At 39.8% G+C, this 21,982-nt stretch overlaps 1 protein-coding gene across 7 annotated transcripts in view; it reads left to right on the forward strand.

The window, feature by feature from the left end:
• SATB1 (SATB homeobox 1) overlaps positions 1-20,730 on the forward strand; it is a 76,379-nt gene extending 55,649 nt beyond the window's left edge. For 4 of the 7 annotated variants that reach the window (XM_072854015.1, XM_072854011.1, XM_072854010.1 and 1 more), the window contains 3 exons: positions 15,623-15,826; positions 16,330-16,425; positions 19,066-20,730. In XM_072854015.1, coding sequence (XP_072710116.1) covers positions 15,623-15,826; positions 16,330-16,425; positions 19,066-19,545 — 780 coding nt within the window. In that variant the 3' untranslated portion in view covers positions 19,546-20,730. The remainder of the gene's footprint in view (positions 1-15,622; positions 15,827-16,329; positions 16,426-19,065) is intronic. The other 3 variants (XM_072854014.1, XM_072854013.1, XM_072854016.1) reach the window with 3 other exon arrangements.
• The last annotated feature ends 1,252 nt before the right edge of the window (positions 20,731-21,982 follow it).

Raw genomic sequence — 21,982 nt, forward strand, 5'->3', positions numbered from 1 at the left:
CATTAAAACCTGAAATAGTTCAAGCCAAAGAAAAAGGTACAGAATGGAAAATGCTTAACTGGTAAGAGGATTACATGGACCTCTTCAAACAGCTCCTTGGGGGCAGGCAGCCCTTTCAACACGTAAGGCAAAGGCTGGATTTGTTGACACACCGATGAAAAAGTGTGCTTCCTGAGCATGCTTTACACGTGGGGTCCAGTTGGCTCCGGCTAGAGGTTCCCAGCCAGGCGGGTGGCAGCGCGAGCTGTTCAAACGCCGCTTACAATCTGCATAGAGGCCGTTTAAAGAACTGGTAGCAGCTTCAGGAACCGCTGTGTATTTGAGCCCTAAGGAGAGCTTCCCTGGAGGGATGCGGCGCGCACCTGCCCTGCGTCGGTGGGGAAGTTAATGCCTAACGCCTTCATGGCCTCAGCCTGCAGCACGTCCCTGGGAGGCACTGGGGCTGGGACCGCTGGGCGCCTGGCAGGATGCGGCCCCGCAGGTGGCCAGAAACAGCAAAGGGAAGTTCTTGGTTAGATGGTTTTTGTCTGGTGGAAGGAGCACGACTGGGTGGGAGAAGCTAGGAGAAGTGCAAGTTTAAGTCATTAAATGTACAAATGAAAAAAGAGAGAGCCAAGTAGAGAAAGCTCTTTACAAAATAGAAAATTCTGTTAAAGCAGCAAGACGGCACAACATAAGGAATGTTTGGTACATGTTATTGAAACTGAAAAACCAGAGTATGGAATGAATTATAATTCAGCATAATCCATAATTTTACAGTTTTCATTTTGAATTATTTATTTTATATGATTTGATTAAAGATAAAACTGGCTGACAAGATCTTGAACATCTCTGCATGTCTTAATGACAAATGAAAAACATCCTCATAACTTCAACATTTTAAAATTTTTATTTGTATTGTTTCTATATAGCTCCCTTTTATTTTTAAAGCATATTTCAGATACGCATTGTGTACATGCGATTCCATAACCCATCAGGCTTCAGTGTTGCCTCAGTACCTCTGATTCAGTAAATCAGATCATAGGCAGCATGCTGTCATATAATAAGGTGTCTGATCCTTATTACCAGTTTGTTGATGCACAGACTCCTTCAAATTGACCATTGCAACACATGGTTTCCCCTGAAACTAGCTGTGATAATTAGCGTGGCTCTAATGAGACAGAATGTCACTGATCTTGTGCTGAACTGTCGAGTATCGACGCTACGGATGGGAACTGTCAAAGCTTGCCATCTGTGACAGAGCTTGGCATATTCCATTTGCAAGGTAGAGCATGCTCAATAGACTGTTTTTAAACAAATGGTCCATTTCTTGATTAGGGCTCTGTGTTCTGTTACCGTGGAAGACTTTATATCATAGTTAAATTTTTTTCTTTTTTTTCCTGTTTTTTGCTGGGGTAAGCTTGTTAGGAAATGACAACATTACTAATTCTCAAACCGGTGCCTTCAATCTTCTGTTAGCTTTTTGGGGAGAGGTGGGGGGTTGCTGATCACATATTTGTTGTTCTTCCTTCCCCCCGCTATCTTAATGTAGTTCTTCTAAGGCTACCACTTCCACAGGGCTGCTTTTTTAAGCAGCAAGGGATAGGGACAGCGTAGTTTTGAAGGATAGAGGAACAAAAATTAAAAAGTCTTAGATGACGTGCAGTGGGAGCACGTGCGCCTGGGATGAAAGATTGAATCGGTCAGGAGAGTCAGGTGCCCAGGCTCCCGAGACAGGCCCTGCAAAATGCCGTGCAAAAAGTCCAGCGCTGCTTATCATTCCAAAATATGCTTTGTTGCTTTTTATTTCCTCCTTCTCTGGCAGACCACACAGGGCTTGTTCTGAAGAACATTTTCACTAATCTGATCAGGCAGCCAAATACGCCGGGAAAACTGCTTTAATGATCCCACTAATTACCTCAAGTCAATATGAACTGTATTATTAGACTGAGGGAAAATATTCCATTAGGTCTCCCCCTTGGGAGTTTCTCCGCTTTGTGATGTCACCGAAGCCTTCGCCCTCTCGCTTGTAATTAATTTTATTTACACACGCAGGCACGCACAAGGTCACACCTGCACAACCGGAGCTGGCCAGGGAGCTAGTGGCACTCAGGCTTAATCAGATCTGTCATAATTACCATTCTGCATGTTTCTGACACACGCTGTGAAATATTTCAATTTAACTGCCGCTACCAGCACAACCAGATGTAGTGTGAGTGTGGCTGCATTGGAAATATTATTCCTCAGGATAAACTCTCTCCTCCTCCTTTTTCCTCCCACCCCCTCTCCCTTTTACAGCTAATGTGGCACAGAAGCTGATGTATCCTGTAAATCTTGAATGCAGCGCTAGATTGATAACAGCAGATTAGACAGTTTAACCACAAACAGCTTGTTCATTTTTCACAAATGAAAACCACATGTGGTGTAACTAAAATTTCAGGCTCTTTTTTTTTTTTTTTTTTTCCTCCTCTTTGGTTGTTGTTTCCTTTTGTGTGTGCATGTGTGTGTGCGCGCGCATGTTAAGGTCTGCCTTTCACTGTAAAGGAGTGAAATAAAAGAGTAAACACATAGGGGGAAAGAGACACTGCTGTCTTTGGAGTTTATTTCTCCACGACCTTTATTAAAAACCTTCCTTGATTTGGCAAAGAAATCAGATATCACACGGGGGTTTTGTCTCTCACTCTGAGACTTTCTAATCTCTGGGTTTTATGCCCACTTATTAAAGAAGTCATCCTACTGTGCTGTTTTTCAAAATAACATGCCAGCAAACACCTCGCTTTAAGAAGAGCTTCTAATCAAAAATGTAGTCTTCACTGCTACCTGAATTAGCAGAAATAAAATTTCCTGCCAAAGTTTTTCACTACAAATTTTGTCTCTTTGCTAACTCTTCCCTTTACCTTTTCCTTTGGGGAAAAGATTATTTTAAAAAAGAATCCTCAAAGTGTCTAGAATTTTGGCAAATGGAAAATTGATTTATTTTTTTTTTAAATGAAAACATTCCAGTACTTCTTATGAAAACAGATTATGGTTAGTTTTTAGGAAACTAAGTATTATCTGTAAATTGTTTTGGTTTTTTTATAAATCCATTTTTTTCAGTTAAATTGTTCAGCCTGCCCTAATTAAACAGCCTTCAATACTCGGTAAGGATTTTTTTAAAACCATCTACTCTTTAGTAGATCACTGTTGGCTACTTTTCCTACACAGAGAAAAACTTAATGCAATTTTGGTAGAAAGTTTTAATTATAAGGTTCTAAACCAATTCTTACAGCAAGAAAAAAAAAAAAAAGTAAGTGTGCAGAATGCCACTGAGCAGATTCCCCAAAAGCTGTTGCAGGTATTGTCAGGCGAGAGGAGTGGTGCAGTGCATCTGATAGAAATTCATCAAATCTAATCTGTAATAAGGCTTCCAGGGGAGGTTTAAAAAAAGTAGCTTTAGTAAGAGATTGTTTTCTCCATTGCCAGTGATTCGTGATGCAGTGGCAATATTGAAAGTGCAAGAGACAGGGAACTAAGACTCAGTGCTCAAAGCCAGTCAGAAGAAGGTGAGCAGGGTAGTTTTTGAAAGCCACTGAAGGCACAGTGCGTAGCAGAAAATTTGACTGCATAGATGTCCCCCCAGACTGCTGCAGAGAGGGTTAAAGACCCATGCTCGTACCACTTGGCCAGCAGTTACTGACTGCATTACTAGTCCCCCAGAGCTGAACTGGAATAAGTCAGTGGTGGTGTGCCGTCAGTGTCCCTTGCTGCACGGCAGTGCCACCTCCGTTATTGACTCTCCCGGTGTCCGTGCAGACCCCAAACACAGGGGAAATCTCATCTTGGAGGTGCAGCTGAAGCCCTGGAGGTGCTATGGCTGCAGATGTCTCAAAAATGAGTCTGGAGTAAGGCGAAGAGGAGGGCAGGAAGGGCTCGTGTTGGAAGAGAGAATGCTGAAATGAACCGTCAGGATTCTTGCAAAGGTCCCGAAATCTAGCTCTCGTTTCTTCACAAAACTATTCGAAAAATGTCATGCAGTCAGGAAGCACCGGATTGCCAAAAGAAAAAAAGCACGGCACCCTCTCCCACCTTCTTTGAGTCTTTTATTTTTAGTTTTCCTTTCTTAGGTAGAGGTGTTTCGGTTCCTACACTCCAGATGCATGAATCAGCTCTTCCCCAGGCAGCGCCTGCTGTCTGCCTGACAAGAGGTGCTGTTTCTGGCAGGATGGATTTTCTTAATCTCTCTTCCCGCTTTCTGTATCCTCACCTTCTGTTTTGTTTTCCTCTTGCCACCTTCACTAATTCCTCTCGTTACAGCTCTCCTCTTAGCCCTTCTTTGGCTTTTTCCCACCCCGTTCCTCTCCCGTATATACCCTCAGCATCCACTCTTGCTCCATCTGCCCCTTTCTCCTGTCCTACTGCTGTCTCCTGCGTGCTGGAGCTGTGCCTAGGACGTGCTACTCCAGGTGCATCCCCCCCACGCAGTCGCTTTGGGGCTTTCGCTGGGTGGTGGGGAGCCGAGGGCTGGTCGCCAGCACCGCCGTCTTTGTGGGTGAAACATCGTTCCTTTCCCCGCATGGCAACATGGAGATACCTGGGAAAAGAGCCGTGTTCTCGATTTCTCTGGGTGCTCGTGCCTGCTGTGGGCAGATCACTGATTCAGGAGGCTTTTGAAGATTCAATGTGTCGGTGTTTTAACACGAAGAAACTAAAGCACTATTAAAAAAAAAAAAGGGGGAAAGTCTGAGCGAGCTGTATGAGAGTTAATGACGTACGGAAATGAAAACAAAGCTGTAGTGCTAGAGCCAAGAGGGAGGCTGAGGAGGTAGCGAGCAGCCCTTGGTTCCTGGCAATGGGGGAAGCAGGGTACCAAGTAAACAGCGCAGAAAACAAAAGTGAGCTCAACCCGTAACAAAACAGGAAACGACAGAGTGAAATTCCTCCTGAAAAACCGAGAGCTGCTAAACACGTTACTGCAAAGAATAAAGGCATCTTATGCAAACACAAATATACAGTAATGGTCCAAGAAGCGGTTTGTTAAAGGAGTGACCGATTACAATTCAGGTGAAGGGTTGTTGGGCGAAGGAAGGAGTAAGAAATAATAAATAAGTGTTTTTTCCCTTAATGTTAAACTGGATAATTCAAAACACACAACACCTGAAAGAATGTTACAGGATTTCTAGGTGCAAGGTGAGAAAGGAGAGAATGTTTTGTTCCAGATATTTAATTTCACTATTCCTAATAATTTCTCATTGTGTCCATTTTTTTATTTTCCTCAAATTTAGCCTCTAAGTCAAACTTCAGATTTTTGGTTACGAATTACCCCAGACTGTTGGCATATAATGAATAGACTAGGGCAAGCACACAGCTAGCTAAGTGGGGAAAAATTCCAATTTGCAAATATTTGTCTCATTCCAAATCTGCCAAATTTTATCTGAATCCACACTGTTATTCAGTGGTCATCTCATTTTTATTCCTGTGCAGTGTCGTGTTCCCTTCCTTCAGGATGGCAGCATTTAAGAAGCAAATGAAACTAGTTTTCAGGATCTTTGTGAAGTAAAGGTGTTTGGACTGAGTGGTCCTTAGCAGAATTCCCTGAAGTTTTGGACCCCAGCTGAGCAAGATTTGCACACCTATCAGTTACGTCTGCAGGTTTACTCAGGTGACTAGGTATTTTGCTGAGCCAGGTGCTTAGCATCTCTAGTATATGTAACATGCAAGAGAAAGCTCTACAGATATAGGAACTTTCCACTGTTTATATAAAAACAGTTATTTTAAAAAAGCTATGAAGGGCTTACCTGAGATTCTTTTTATTTTTGCTTTGGGGCAGCCAGTTTGCTTCACCTCTAAGGAATCATTTGCTACTCTTATTTAGTATGAGGAGAGAGTCTAACTAAAGGGATTGATCCTTTTCACCCGGAGAAAGGGGATGGGATGGAGGGATCGGGGAGGAAGAATTGTGCCTGCTCCATGCGGCGCCTGATTTAAGGGCAGAAGCTGCTGCCGAAGCTGCTGCCTGGAAATATGGCTGGGGCTCAGCTTGGCTGGCACTTTTCTTGGCCGGTGAGGAAAAGTCTAACACGAAGCACTGCTCTCTCTAGGAGCTTTTCCCTTGTGGCTGTTCTTGTCCCCAGCCCGATGGCAAACTACCTGAAAACACTCCTGTGTTGGTTCCCACCCTCAGCCAGCCGGGAGGGAGAAACCTGATCTCTTCAGCTTCCCTTTTGATCCAGCTTTCCTATTCTTTTAAGTCTATGCCCCAAGCAACCAAGCTACGAGTAAGGGTATTGTAGCTTTCTAAGGGCTTCACTGCCTTTATTTTTCCATGGGTGAGATACATTCTGGCTGCTCCCTTCTCTTTTGCTGGGAGGTTTATGTCTTTCACAGGTGTGGATTTTAAAGATTTTTTTAAACTGCTTTGAGGTAATGGGCGTTATTAATTTTCTGACTGTTTCTGTGGTTAACAAAATCTGGAGGAAAGTTAGGGAAAAGTTTCTTTTCAATTTTCTTAAGACTCTCCTCACCCTTGGCATTATCAGAGCATTAAGCATTCTTCACTATGAAACTGAGAGCCACAGAAGCCAGCTGAACTGCAAGAGATGAGATAAAAGAAATTTTTTCAGAATATTTAAATGTCTAATTCAAATCTATATGAAAACATTTAGTTAGGCCGTAAAAATGTGAAGGGATGTCTCAGAATGGATTTGAGCTGTGTATGTTTTGGAATGATGTCACTTGTTGGAACATCTTGTCAGCTGAACTGAATTTACAATGAAGTCCAAATATCTATGAGCCTGTGATTCCTCAGTGTGTGGTAGATCTTCCCCTGATCCAAAATGAATTCTGGAAAGAAAAAGCATATGACAAGAAGCCATGGATTTAAATTACTCACTCTGGGAAATTATAATTTAAAAAAAAAAATAAATCTAACAACGTGATATACACACGTATAAGTAATTACGGAAGTGACACTTTGGCCCTATGGCCTTTTTGCTAGAGGTCTTTTCCCCAAAGCAAATGTTAAATCTCTGTAAGCAATGTAATAATAAACATTTGCTGTTCACTTGTAAATTGATAGTAGTAAAAAAGATTTTTAAAATTGCCAGGCTCTTTCTATTAAAGACTCTTCTCTAACTAAACTGCAGATATAGCTGCCATACAAAAATTGATTGTATGTTTAAGAATAAATAAATATGGGCTATTAAGGGTCATGGTTGGATTTAGGGTTGTATTTACTTTCAAGGGAAGCATCAGTATTGCAGTGAAATCACTACTTCTCTCTACTTAAATAAAAGATAAAGGGCCATATATTACTAGTCACCCTCTGTGAAACCCACTGACCCATTTTATATGCCTGTACTATAAAAAGTAATGTACCAGACTAAGACTGACTTATTTAATAATTAGCAGATGTTTTTTCTTGTTTAGATTTTTTTTATAGTTAAGTCCATTTTCATCACATGTATCTTGCAGTTACAATGCCAATTGAATCGCATGTGTGAAAGAGGAAGGATCTGGGGTAGAGGAAGGCAGAATAAAGCTTCACCCACTGTTTCTTTGCATCTAGTATTTTTTTCCCTTCTTTTTACATGTGAATGTAGCTGCATTTTATGTAAGATTTTCAAAGGCATGCATATTATGTTTTTGATTAGGGCTTGTGCCTATCTATCATTGCTAGGCAATTGAAGGCAATACTGTAAAAAAGATACATTTGAACAAGGGACAGGAAAGGTGGAGGAGGCTGAGAGCAGAGAAACCAAGCTTGGGAGAAGCCCTCAATTTAGATAATTCAATTCCCTCTGTACTCAACTAAAAAGTAATGATACTTATGTTTTCAGTCAGTTTTAGAGTTACGGGTTAGGTTTTTTCTTTCCATGAGCTGGTGGTACGTCTCAAGTGCTCATACACAGGGAACATACCCACCAGTTTTGGTGCAGCCTCAGACCTTAATCCAACAAGGTTTTCGGTAGCACTGGCTCTTAGCCACTCACCGAGAGGTCTGATACGACAGACAAGGCTGTGGGAGCAGGGCCACAGCTCTCCAGGTCATTTTGTTTCTGTACTTGTTTGTTGCTTGTCATTGAATTTTAGAGGTTGCTTTAGCAAGTTTCCTTTTTGTATGTATTTGTTTGGATGTTTACAAGAATAGAAATACGTATTTAATTTTTAAGTGCTGCAGCTAGAGAGGAGAAAAGGCAGAGAGAAGAGATGTTAGGAATCCTTTTCCCCTAAAATATCACCAAAAAATTGCAGTGAAATAGTACCGCTGCTAGCTGTTTGGTCATTTGTTTTTCACAACCCAGAGAAGAGGTGGAGGTAACATCCAGACAGATGGTGGAGCTGAATAATAGGTTGGATAAGAAATTTAAGGAAATTGTATAATCTGTTTCAGTATTCTTCAAAGGAAGTTTTTCTGCTAGTGAAGTTTACCTTTCTTCTGAAAAGCCCTATGAGGTTGTGGGGTTTTCAGTTTGTTTGTTTTGCTAAATCTCATCTATTATGATGGCAGATACAGATTTACTTAAAATTCACATCTGGCTTCCCCTTTCAATGTTCTAGTAATGAAAGCCAGTAAAATAGATAAACCAGAAATATCTGGAGATAAAGGACAGCTTCAGGTTTCAAACTTTCCCTGATTTAGGGGAATGCTCAAAGGCAAAGCCTGAAACTTAAGCCTGATTAGTGTAAATAAAATACTAAGGCAACCATCTATCTGGGGACATTTATTATCACTTTAGGCCACGTCTCAAGAAGAGGCATTCGTATTCTGGTATCTCTACTCATCTTCTGGAACAGGCTGAAAAACAGCTTTTGCTTCGTGAATCAAAGATAGACAGTTTTGTGAGCAAAATAGGGAAATCCCAAAGTATTGAAAACTCACAGCAGTTTTTAAAATTACTCGAAAGTATGTGCCTCACAAGTCCGTTCCTAAAATTACTTGAAAATATAAGCTAAATTGAAAAGATTTTCACTAACAAATGTGTTGTTTGGTATCAAAAACTACTAAGTCTGGTAGATTATTAGTTTTCCTAAAATTTTGTAAAAATATCCAGTGGCCCTTCTTTTAATAGACTTCAGTTCTTCTGTGAAGCATTTAGGTCTATTCAGCTTTGCATAGGAGATAACCAGGACAATTTATGTATTTTAGGAAAGATAAACCTGCAGTCAAATTTTCCTGCAGTCAGGAAATTCCAGAAGAACATTTAAGGTTAAAAAGGACTGCTCTCATCATCTAGGCTTGTTCCCATGTCTGAACCCACAGGTATTTCATCCAGAAAGAAGTCAGATTTAAGTAATCTCAGCATGAAAATTAATTTTTAGTTAAATGCTCTGTTCTTACCCTGCGGTGGGTGTTCCCTACTGTATTTTTCCAGATAATACAAATGTAATGCAAACCACATTTCCCAGATAAATTAAAGCAGCGTCCATTGTTACTTATTTGTTGTATTTGTTTGTGCTGAAGTGACATTTGTTTATTTTGCTTCTCAATGCCATATGCATGAGCTTACTGATTCAGAACTCCCTGAATTTTCAATCCTGTTGAACACTGTGAGAAATCTCAGTTGAAGGGTTTAATGCATTTTCCAGTCAATGTGTAGGGGAAATTTGGCCTTATCAATTTAAATGCTGGAGATCCTTTCATTGCATTATGGAAGAATTTTCTCTAAGCAGAGATTATTCTTAAGAACTTCATAACATTTAAAGGTTAATATGTTAGGTAAAGAACAATATCTTAAGACAAACATTTTTATTACAGGACATGAAGGGATAGTTCTGATTAAATTACATGATTATTTGAATGGGAAAGAAGACAAAGTGCATCATTTCTTGCCCTCAACTTTAATGCCTTTAATCAAATAATGACCTTCTGGAAATAGTTAATTTTAAGCATTTGGAAAGATCAATACCACTTTGCCACCAAAAAATGGCCCAGATGATGAAATTTGATGTATTTAAAGTACCATTTCACCCTTTTAACCTAGTAAATAATTTAAAATGCTTTCAGTACTCCTTTGCTACCATTATGTATCTCGTTCAAAGTATTATGACTTTTCCAAAAGCAACCTTTCTGTACAATGAGCAGCTTACAAGTTTAATACTAAAGACTAAGACTATATGCATGTACTGTAGTGGTGATGTCGGCCTTTTTTCTTCTCTTTTATACGTGTATTCTGTTTTGAAAAGAATGGAAATACCTATGTTGAACACAGCCATTTGGAACAAAAATGAGATTTGTAAAGTGAGTTGGATGGCTTTTGAAGGGGAAAAAGTCAATATTTAAAGTTTAGTTCATGAGTTCTTTTCCTTTGTTTTGTCTATAAGCTTTTGTGTTAAAGGTGAAGGATTTGGGTTGCTCAGACAATTGAGAGCCCATTTTACCAAGTGTAATTTCATATCTGTGTTCTATAAACTGGAGTGCCTTCAGCATTGTAAATAAAAAAAAAAATGCCCTCTATTAGCATGTTTGTGGGCAGATTAAAAACAGTCTTCATTAGCATAAGTAACACTTACAGATTCTTTTAAAAGTAGAAAATTATTTGCTGAATGATAAATTGCTAGCTTTATAGTTAGTTGCTGAAAATGTGCTCATTCAAAATGCCTACTTTAGTCTACAATACTCAATTTTTTTGAGTTAGAAGTACTGTTTAATGGATTATGTACTTAGTCTTTGTTCACAGTAGATGCTGAAATGCAATTCACACTTTCTGCTAAAATGTTTGTATCAAATACCTCCCTATTTAGACTGATTTCTTTTAACACCATGTATTTTTATTATACTATACGCCCCAGAGAATGATACAAAATAATCTTAGATATAGTATACCGAAGAAAAACTGTTCATATCTTAGCATTGATACTCTAAAATGTTTTGCCTTCTTAGATTCAAATTACAGCTCTTTTAAAAAATGTTGGAGTCTTTGTTAGTTATTCTGTAAGAAATATTCATCATTTGGCAAATTATTATCACTATAGCAAATTGACCAAACAAAAGAGTTCAGTTGCTCCACCTTGAAGCCCTTTCTTCCCAGACCAGATGTGGTTGTTGCTGATTTGGAAAGCCTTGCCCAGAAAACATCTTTCATGCTTGTAATGCTACCCTCTTTGATCTAGTTAGGATTGGTATTTACACCTTAAGTGCAGATTTCAATTATCTTTTTTTTTCTTTTAGTAAGAAAGATACCAGAATGCAAGAATAGTTTGTTAGAAACTCTACATGAAAGAGCAGAAGATTTTATTTAAACACAGCACAGGTCAGACTGAATAAAATAGCATTTGGATACATACATAAAATGCATAAATGCTTTCTTTAAAATAAGCATGCTCATGGGTCTTGCAGAGTCTAATGTTTGGCAGTTATCCTCTTTGCGCTTTTCCTGCAATAGTTTGGCAGTTCAGCTTTCACAGGTTTTTTTCCTCTAATGTCTTATGTTTCTTTACTAAATCCCTATCAGAAAACCAGACAGAAGACTCTTATTTATTTTAAATATCTTAGGTTTAGCATCTTTTTTTTTTTCACCATTTTCTTGCTTACTGTAGCAAGACCTTTGCAGATGGTACTTGGTTACTTGAAAGTGCATAACAGTATTTTCTTTGTAGCAGATGGATTTAAGACTTTTAGTTCCCAATAAATGTAGGTTTACAATACATAACTTTACAGGATTTGTGTTGTATATAACAGGTTTGAACATATTATCTCAGAATTCATCTGCATGGCATTTTCAGCTTATCCAGGGCCCATGCCAGTATTTTAAGTAATAGGGAGAGCATAGTGATTGATAGCAGCTAAAAGCGTGATTTTGAATAGAAACAAAGGTTTTAGAACAGAAGGTGTCAAATTAAACTTTGTCAGTTTGAAAAGTAGTAACATCCTGAAAGTTCTCCAAACATATTTACATGTGGCTAATGTTTATATTTTGCTTTGTACTCTCTTTATATTCAGTGTAATGTTGCCTGGCAAATTTACTCTGTTTTAAAATCAAGGTTGTTCCCAATGTCATTGCAGAGTTTTGGGGGGTTTGCCTTGCTGCATAGATGTGTCTGCTTAATTATTTTAAGGCTGTTTTTTTAACGATGTACTATATATGCTGTATAAACCAGTGGTAATCTACTCTGAGTTATAAATATTTCCTTATTATTTTGTGGTCCTTTCCACTTCCTGTAAGACATTGAAAAACAGTGATCCAAGCCCTCCTTCAGAATAAATTGTTTGAACTAGACAGAAATTGCTTTAGACTTAAATGAGTGTAAGAGGAGAAAAATCAGCCTTGTTAGGTTCACTTGTAGATTCAACTGCATTAACTACAGCAGTTCATACTTCTTTAGATCAAATGGAAACAAAACTTACAAATTTCACAGAACTTAAAATTCTCCATTAGAAAAGTCTGTATGATTACTTTTCCTAAAATTTACAAAAACATTTCATACATTCTCATTTAGTTGACTTGTATGAATGACCTTTATGTCAGATACAGAATTCTGAACCTGAAACTAAATGAAATAATTATGGTTTTGTTTGTTTGCATTGAACCAAAAGAAAGCATACGGGTATAAAGTTTGTAGTCTCCTAACAAAGTAAACCCCTATAGCCTCTGTAACTGCCCATTCACTGTCTCTCCTGAGAATTTTTCTGAGATCAACTTTCATAAATATTTCCGGAAATAAACCATGAAGACCACAAAATTGTTTCTATCCTTGTAATTTTAGAATAATTCAGTTGGTTGTTTCCACGTTGCCCATCATATATTTCATCAAAGTATGTCTACTTATTTAAAAACATGAAGAATCCAGTGGAAAAGAGCCATTTTGGTAGAATATCAGTCTATTCTGCGTACTGTGTCAGAAGCATCTGATTTCAGTATCTCAAAATCGCTGCTTCCCTGAAAGGCTAGCAGAGACATGCTTCAGGTTACAATTCATCAAATCATTTTTAGATAAGGAGTTAGAAGTATTATTTCAGTGGAAATATAATTTTAGTTGTCAGTAATTAATAAAAATAAGGTCTGATCTAGTAAATATAGAAACCAAAAAGACAGTAAGGGGAGAAGGAATTTCTTAGTTAACAAAAACTGTTGTTGTGAAATACGTTTAATCAGCATAAAATGTGATTGCTTAGGAATTATTTTTACTACTGGACTTTTAAAAAGAGTTTCTACTGTCTTTTTAAAAAAAAAAAATCTGTGATTCACGTCATCACCAGACAAAATATGTGCAGCTTCTAAATGCATGGTGCAATTTCTTTTCCAGTCTGCCTGTATACCTTAGAGAGCGGTCATGGGAAGGGACAGGTTGTCTTGTCTTTTTTTTACTTGCACTGAACTGCCGTGATAGTCAGCTCTGCTCTCTGTTTCACCACCATTAGAAAGAGGACCAACAGTTTCAACGTGAAGCAGTGCAGGCTCCAGACAACCAAAGGACAATTTTTATGCTTCAGGGCAGGCTGTTTTGGTTTTGGGGGTTTTTTTAATTAAAAATTTTGTAACTGCATTTCAATCAAAAAAACCTAGATTTGATTCTCTTCATCTTTGTCTCCCCTCCCCTTCGTCCTCCCCTCCTGAACTACCTGTGTTTTCGGACTGCACGTCTTTTAATTTGCTGTAGAAAACTAATACTGCTGTTGAGCATAATCCAGCACGTATCCCCATGGAAGCAAGGTGGGCAGAGAACCACAAGCAATGTGTTGATTTTGTTAGGGGCAGGGAGAGTTCGTACATTAAACTGCTAATATGTCCCATGGTGCCTTATGATGCAGAGGGAGAATTCACAGACACTTGCTACTGTTTTAAAAACATGCCATACGATTCCAGCTGGGACAGGCTGTACGTTATGTGCTCTGTATGAAGGCTTGTGGCCCGGCTTCCCAAGTCCTGGCGCAATACCCGGCATCCACCCTTAGCGCGTGGTCAAGGAATGAGCGCGTGGTCAAGGAATGGGCTGCACTCCATCCCCGGGGTGCAAGGGGGCCCTTCTGCTGCTGCCACCACTCTCCTCCCTCTCCCCTCCCTCCCTAGCACACCTAGTGAGCACCCGCCAGATTTTGGCCCCATTTAGATTTTTGCTTTCTTAGCTCTGCTACCACCATCTCTCTAACATTTGTCATTTTGATTATTTCTATTTCTTGGGGGCATTTTCTCCTGTGTCATTTGTTCAGCTTGCCACTTACATCCAACAGAATATACTTCAAATTTTTATACACACCTCACTAAATATTTTCTTATACAATATGAATGCATTAAGATTATTTGTTTATTTCACTTCTTCCTATCGTGGCAATATTTTTACACTGCATTTATTAACTGTTAGCTAAAGATATGATGTCTTCAAGAAAATACATATCTACATTGTATCTATGTAGCTATTGTATCTAGTAGTAAACTAGTCTGGATAAACCATTTTTCAACTACCAGTATGTATAAAAAGCATCTAAAAGCTTCTGTACATTTATATTATTTATTGATTCAATAAAATGTCACATTATCTTTCCTACAGCATTAAGAAATAAAATTGCATGGACCTAGTTTTGAAAACAGATCCTTGAAGCTAAAAGAAAGGAAGTATGCATGTTTTACATATGTAATATTTTGTTTCTAAATTTTAATATACCAAAAAATTGCTGCTGATGCACACTGTGCTAGCTAGAGTATTTGTACTCTTCTTTTAAAACTACCGGTGCACAATTAAGAAAAAAATGCTCAATTAAATTTTGAGACGACGTAAGAAAGCAACTGTTAAATTTTCAAGATGAACTTGTATGTCTCTTGGAAGCAAATTAGCAACCACTGCAGTTCTTGCAGGGGATTCTGTAGCCAACTTCATAGTACGTATCCCAAAACCACGTCTGAATTAGAGTAGGTAAGGTCTTAGGCAAGTTGCTGTCCTGTGATGTGGAAATGGTATAAAGGGTATATCAGAAGCTTGAGCGTATCTTGCTCCCCCCTAAGCCCTAGTAGTGTACATAAAACTGGGTCTGTTTTTTTCTGGGTCTGTGAGAAAAATCCTGAAACAGATAATCATCTGTCACTTGAAATAAGTTCACCTGCAGAGGCACCTCTACTTGTAGCAGATAGGAAGAAGATATTACTTGACTGCATCTAGTCAAAGGATTCCTGTCTTTTGAAAGGGCATTAGGGAGCTCCTCTACCGCTAAGATTTACATTAGGCAGCCCCACAGTCAAGGCAGATATTTGAAGTACTTTCTTGTTTTGAGTAGTAGTACCAGGATTTTAAAAATTGCTCAGTAGACAATCTACTGGCTCACGAAGCACCATGTCAATGCTCTCGGATGGGTGTAGCCTTGCATAAAAGAAAATAGGCAGCAGAGAGAATATACTGGCGTGAATGAAACCCCTGTCCTGCGGAGGGGAGCGTGTAAGCAATTCTGCCTTCACCAACCGGTTTGTTTCTGAGCAAACAAACAAGAGCGCTCTGGTGCGGGACCAAGGGGAAGGTGCTTTCCAAAACGCTCGCGGTTGGCAAGGGTCTATGAAATAGCACGGCGGGCTCTCGGTGTATCGGTGTTTGCTTTAAGCCCAGCCTTTGCAGTGAAAGACCTTTCTTACCGGGGGAGAGCGTGAGAGAATGCAGCGCCGCTAAAGTACACGTTTCACCCTCGTTTTGGCCCTCGTGAAGTGAGGAAAAAAACTAATGTTTTGCTGGTGTTATCTTCAAGGGGTGGCTCTGTGAGCTGTTACGTTGGAAAGAAGATCCCTCACCAGAGAACAGGACCCTCTGGGAGAATCTCTCCATGATCCGAAGGTTCCTCAGTCTTCCTCAGCCTGAACGCGATGCCATTTATGAACAAGAAAGCAATGCAGTTCATCACCATGGTGACAGGCCTTCCCACATTATCCATGTGCCAGCAGAACAGATTCAGGTTAGTTTACCTTGGCCAATCCCACAGAGCACTAAGTAAATAAAGCTTTAAATGGAGCAAAGGAAATTAGTGTTTCTTTCCTCCCGGCCAGGCTAAACGCAGGTCTCCCGGTACGAGATAAGAGCGCGCTGCTGTCCGCCACCAGAGTTCAAAGGAGAGCGTGCGACCACCCACGGTTTTTGTTTCGGTTCGGTGGTTTTTCGCAAACGCGCGTGGACGCGGTGGCGCAGAGGCAGCTGCGTGCCGGGCAGGGCGAGCCTCCGTGCTGGCTGTCCCCGGCTAGTCAGGCATCAGGACCGAAAGGCAGAGGCGTTTGGCACCGGCTGTCAAACACCTTACCGGCAAAGCGGGAGGACCTTGTTGCGCTGCTGTTCAAAAGCTAAGCTCGAACCCTCAACAGCGGCAGCTCGCTCCGGGTAGGAGTGAAGGGAAGGGGATTCCTCATCCCGCTTTAACCCCAGTCGAGGCTGGGGTGAGTCAATGTTTGTTTGTTTTTCCTTCAGAGCCCCTCTCCCACCACCCTTGGGAAAGGAGAGCATAGAGGCGCTTTCTTACCAGGCCTGCTGACCGCTGGACCTTGGCTGGGTGCTGCTCCGCAGGTGAGCTGGCACAAGGGCACCGTGTCAGGGAGAGAGAGGAGGGGATGCAGGACCCACGCCATGGGGCTTGGAAACAGCCGCCCTCCGCTCCGGGGCAGCCCCGGCGGTGCCCCCTCCTCTGGGGGCTGCAGCCACCCTTTGCTCGCACGGGCACCGCGAGCCGGGAGCGTGGCTGGCTGTTGTGGTAAATATTGCAGCCCAGGTTGGCGGTGCGGACTGCTGTCTCTCTGAGCTGGGGACTCTTTAATCCCTCCTCATGAAAGACCTGAGGTCAGCCTTTTAACTGCTCCCTCTTAAAGGGCAGATAATACCCCATGCTTTCCCAACCTCAGTTGAGACTCAGTGTATCACTTGTATTACCTATACAGAAAAATATTTACAAAGCTAGGAAGGATAGAGTTATCTCGCAGCCAGAAACAACACGAGTGTATATTAAAGATAAAGCAAACTGAATAAGACAATCCCTTAGGATATCAAGTACTAAAATAATTGTGAAAGCCTGGAAACTTGCTGTTTGATTTAGCAAAAAGAGAGAGAAAGATCTATATTAAGTAATAAAACAGCACTTGTTTGAAAATGTACATTGTTTTTAATAAAATCGCTTCTTAAGGGGATAAAAGGAGAAGCTTATGCATAGTATAAACATTCAATCACTATGCCACTTACTTAGATTTTCTTGCCTTGTTGATAAAAGTTGTGTGTTTGATCTCAGAAATATTATTCACATAAGCAGTTGCATTGTAATATCTTAATATGACTTGTAAGAGTAAGGATTGGGAGATTGGGCCTGAGTTTTGTCTCTGCTCTTCTACATGGTAATTGTTGTAGATGCATAAATATGTAGCCAAGACACAAGTTTTCAAACTATATATACAAAGCCTCCAGTCTTGTAAGAATTTAATGTGCTGGGAGTAGTCTTGGATCTCTTTGGGATTGAAGCCTTGAATGGGACTGCTCACGGACCATAAAACATGAAAGAATGTGAATAGGGATGAGGCAAGAGCCCAAATTCCACTAGCATTTGTGTCAGATCTTACCATAAGATTACTTAAAGCAGTGGCTTCTAAACCGGGTGTTGAGACCTATGCGGTCTCCACAACCACCAGTGGCACTGCAAAATGGACAGAATTGCAATTCCTCCAATGTTTATACTATTCGTACAGTATTTTGTGCTTCTTAGGGTCTGCAAGTGAGCTGCAACTGGAAGCTTGGGAACCACTACCGACACACAAAAAATTGTCGAGGGGAGACTCGCAAAGGGAAATGAAATGTAGTGATAGCAACTGCTTGTTTTGCTGCTGTTTGTTTTTTAATAATAACTGGTGGTTTGTACCATATGACAAGAAATTTGCTGATCCAAAATATCTTACTAACCAGTGCTTCCTGTGCTGTGAAGCAAAAGAATTGTCAACAAAAGCAGTAGCTGATAAATTTACTTTTGATTTTAAACATGATCTTATAATGTACTGTACTCCAGTGGTGGATGAGAAAAACATTTCTGTCCCTGGGGCTCAGTGCCTCACCTTTTAAGAATGTTTCTGAATCCATGCTTGCAAAACTTCATTTTAAGCTCTTGTTAATTATTTACATCATGATTTGCTTTATCTTATTCTTCTGATGTGCATACTGGCTCATTTTTATTGCCTGAGTTTTTGGAATGCAGCATGTTCCCTTCTAATAATAATAATAGTGCAACTTATTTAGAGCTTTGCATCTTAGTGCTTTATAAATATTAACTAAATAATCCCCAGCACAAACACAGAAGCAGGTAAATATGTTTGTTCCCTGTTTATACGTTGGGATACTTGAACACATGCAAGGCAGACCGTCTCCGAGACCACAGGCAAGAGAGGTCAGAGCCAGAAGGGGAAATACAGATTTCCTACCTCCAGATCTCTTTGTCCCTGCCGAGGCTGGGTTTGACAGCGTGACGTTAGGCGCTTCCAGCTAACGCATTCTGTCGTAATGTTTGCAAGTTTGACGAGACTTCAGTGCATGCTATGGTCAGATCAGTAGTGGGGTATTTCTGCACTTAGCTAAAATGCTCTCCTTCTCTCTGATACCTCCAGTCCCTTAGTCTAGCTATGGCTAGAGATTTGCAGCCCTTGTTTTTGGGCGGCAGCTGCTGCTGCTGCTGGCAGAGCTCCTGTGCGTTTGCCCTCATCTGGCACTTTTCTCACTTTGCCCTTGCTACAGTTCTGGCTAAGCTGGTCAAGTTAATCCTATACTATGTCACCTACTTAGCATTTTGTCTTGTCTGCGCTTGACTCACGGAGCATGTTCATTAAAATTTGTCAGCTAAACTGCACCGATGTCTCGTCATCAGCGCTTTCAGTCAGACAAAGCCAGTGTTTTCCTTCCGCCTCTCTGTCCGTATCCCACTGTCCCTTTATCCCTCGTCTCTGCTCACACACGTACAGACACTTTTGAGATATGCAGAGAGTTACTAACTCATATTTTAATTCTGGTTCAGCAGTAATGGGCCTTTTTTTTTCTTTCTTTCTTTTTTTCCCCCTTTTGTCGTTTAAACTTACTAAGCCTTTGTTTATAGCTTTGCAATTTTCCCCCCGGATTTTCTTGGTAACACAAAATATGAGCAAGAATACATGTACAAAAAAAATGCTGTGCTTTGTCTTGCAGCAGCAGCAGCAACAACAGCAACAACAGCAACAACAGCAGCAGCAACCAGGTCCCAGACTACCCCCAAGGCAACCGACAGTAGCATCACCAGCTGAATCTGAGGATGAAAATCGTCAGAAACCCCGACCGCGAACAAAGATTTCTGTTGAAGCCCTAGGGATCCTACAGAGTTTCATACAAGACGTAGGCCTGTATCCAGATGAAGAAGCAATCCAGACTCTCTCCGCTCAGCTTGACCTGCCCAAGTACACCATTATCAAGTTCTTTCAGAACCAGCGATATTATCTCAAGCACCATGGGAAGCTGAAGGACAATTCTGGTTTGGAGGTGGATGTTGCAGAGTACAAAGAAGAAGAGTTGCTCAAGGATTTAGAAGACAGCGTCCAAGACAAAAATGCAAACACACTTTTTTCAGTTAAACTAGAAGAAGAGTTATCAGTAGAAGGGAACACAGAGGTTAATGCTGAATTGAAAGACTGATCTAAAAGTATTATTTTCTTTCAACAGTGCCACTGGTATTTACTAATGAAATGAAAATTCCATCTTGCGTTCTGTCAAAAACCTTTATTATTCATTGTTTGGCCAATGAATCTTCCAAAACTTGCACAAAAGTTGAAAAAAGGATAATGCAGACTGCACTAGATGTTTTACTCTGTTTTACAAACTGCTTCGCAGCAACAGATGAAGCGTTGAGGATTGTTTGATATTAATTTGTGTTCACTGGATACACTGTGAGTGTACCCAATAAGCATGATACCAGTGATTTTGATTCTGGAGCCTTCAGACAAGCATTACAACTTTTGTGATTTACTGTTTTTTGTTTCTGTTTTGTTCTTGTTTTTTAATTATTACTGTAGCACTCCACACTTGATCTTTGGAAACTCACATTTATTTAAAAAAATAAAATAAAAAAGAGTTTGTTACTCTTGTTCTATTGTATGTTACAAAAGAACTATAGACTGTGGAATGCAGTTTAAAGATAACATATGCCAACAAATGCCTTGTATTATATGGCACTGCCGTAATTCAGATTTGTTTTCTTTTGGAAATAAAGGTCACTGTATTTTTTTTTTCCATTCTCATTGTTACATGGTTTTAAAGAAAATGAAAAAGAAAATGTGAAACACAATTTAGTCCTCATTATTTATTTGTAGATCCTGCAGCATCATGTTGTAATTAATTTTTTTGGAAGTTTCCGTTAAATGTAATATTGCTTCTCTTGTTATCATACTGATTTTTTTTTCTATTTATAAATGTATTTTGATGGGCAGTAAAACAAAGTGTCTTAAAAGTTTTAAATAGAGAAAATGTGCTTTACACAGTTGCCTATAAAAAGTGCTCTATGTTATCCAAGCAATTCATACTATAAGCTTCACTCTTATTGTTGTATGCAATTTTTACTATCATGCAAATAAGCTTAGGTAAATAAAACTAATAGATCACCTTAGAAACTTATGCAATTAATGTGAAAATAATTGATGTTTGCAATGTGTCTTCCTTTGGTTTACAATCAATTTTAAAGCTACAGCTGTATAAATTTTCTGTATAAAGGTGTATTTCTTTTTTATGAGTTTATTGCTATGAAAACACCAGTTATTTTGTTACAGCTGGCTGTTTTTATAAGTGTATCACAATTTTCTTTATGCAGAAATGTTCTGACTAGGAGTGGTTATTGACTGTAACTACACAATTAAAATTGTTTGTATGGTATGATATGGCAGGGTTTGTCTGCGTATGTATATATCTGGGAAGAATAACTTGTTCTTAGTGCACATTGTACCTTCTTGCCACCACTTTGAAGATGACATTTCAATTGTTCTCCTTTAAAATCACAGGCAGATTTTTTTAATGACCACCTTAAAATTTGAATTTAGATAATATACTTCAAAAAGAAACACAGTTTGGTTATGAAAATCATAACCTGTCTTTTCTTGGTTTAAAAACTTGCCTGCCCAACAGAGATAGCAGGATATTATTGAGTCAAAAGGCTATCAGGCATAAACATATTTACAGTTCCTGGCAGTAATGCACTTATAATGGATACAGCTGGTTTTATTTTACACTAGAATTATGCTAACACTATTCCTTGCACTAATGTATAAACATTTAAAAAAAAAACATTAATAGTCACAAAGTAAATAGGGAAGATGGGCTTTGCACATAGCAGTCCCCTTCTAAGCAAGATTATTTTTAATGATCACTAATAAGGTTCTTGATAAAGCCATAATAATTGGTGAGCTCTGAATTTATGCAAAGCTCACGTCTAGGCTAGAGAGAAATCTGCAGCTGGAAGTTGTGAAGTACACACCGTTGTTCTCTTTTCCTAGGAGAGAAACAACTTACACCCGGTGCGATTTGGGATTCGAATTCAGCTCACCTCTTCTAAAATGACTAAAAGTTTGCAAAACTCAGGATGAGTTTCAAAGGCACAAATGACTCTTAGGTTGCAGCAAATTTCTCCTTTTAGCTCCATTAAGTTCTTTAGGAAGATACATATTAGGCAACAAAGCGGGGCTTCATTCCACACGTTTAAAACTGCTGCAGGTTGCCCAGGTCCTCTGCGGCAGCGCCCTTGGGGTTCCTTGAGCAGCTCCCAGCTGTGGCACCTCTGGGCTGCTCCCAGGACTGTGCTGGGGCTGCACCATGATTTGGGCTTGGGATCCAGTCCAGTTAAAAGAAAAGAGCCTTAGTACCACTCTGGGAGGGAAACAAGCCTTAGCAGGGACACAGATGTGTAATTTGGCATTGCAGTCCAAAGGAAAGTCAAACTATGCCCTTGCTTAAGGGACTTGTAATAGCTATAAAGCTATTGATAGCCCGAAGCTATGCTAGTTGCAAAAGGGCAAACCATAAGCCTAGCCCAGGGAAGCCACTGTGGTCACCGTCAGATTTCTTCACTTATTTCAAATGGGAACAT

Source organism: Ciconia boyciana, chromosome 2, assembly GCF_034638445.1.
Source record: "Ciconia boyciana chromosome 2, ASM3463844v1, whole genome shotgun sequence".
Classification (NCBI taxonomy): Eukaryota; Metazoa; Chordata; class Aves; order Ciconiiformes; family Ciconiidae; genus Ciconia; species Ciconia boyciana.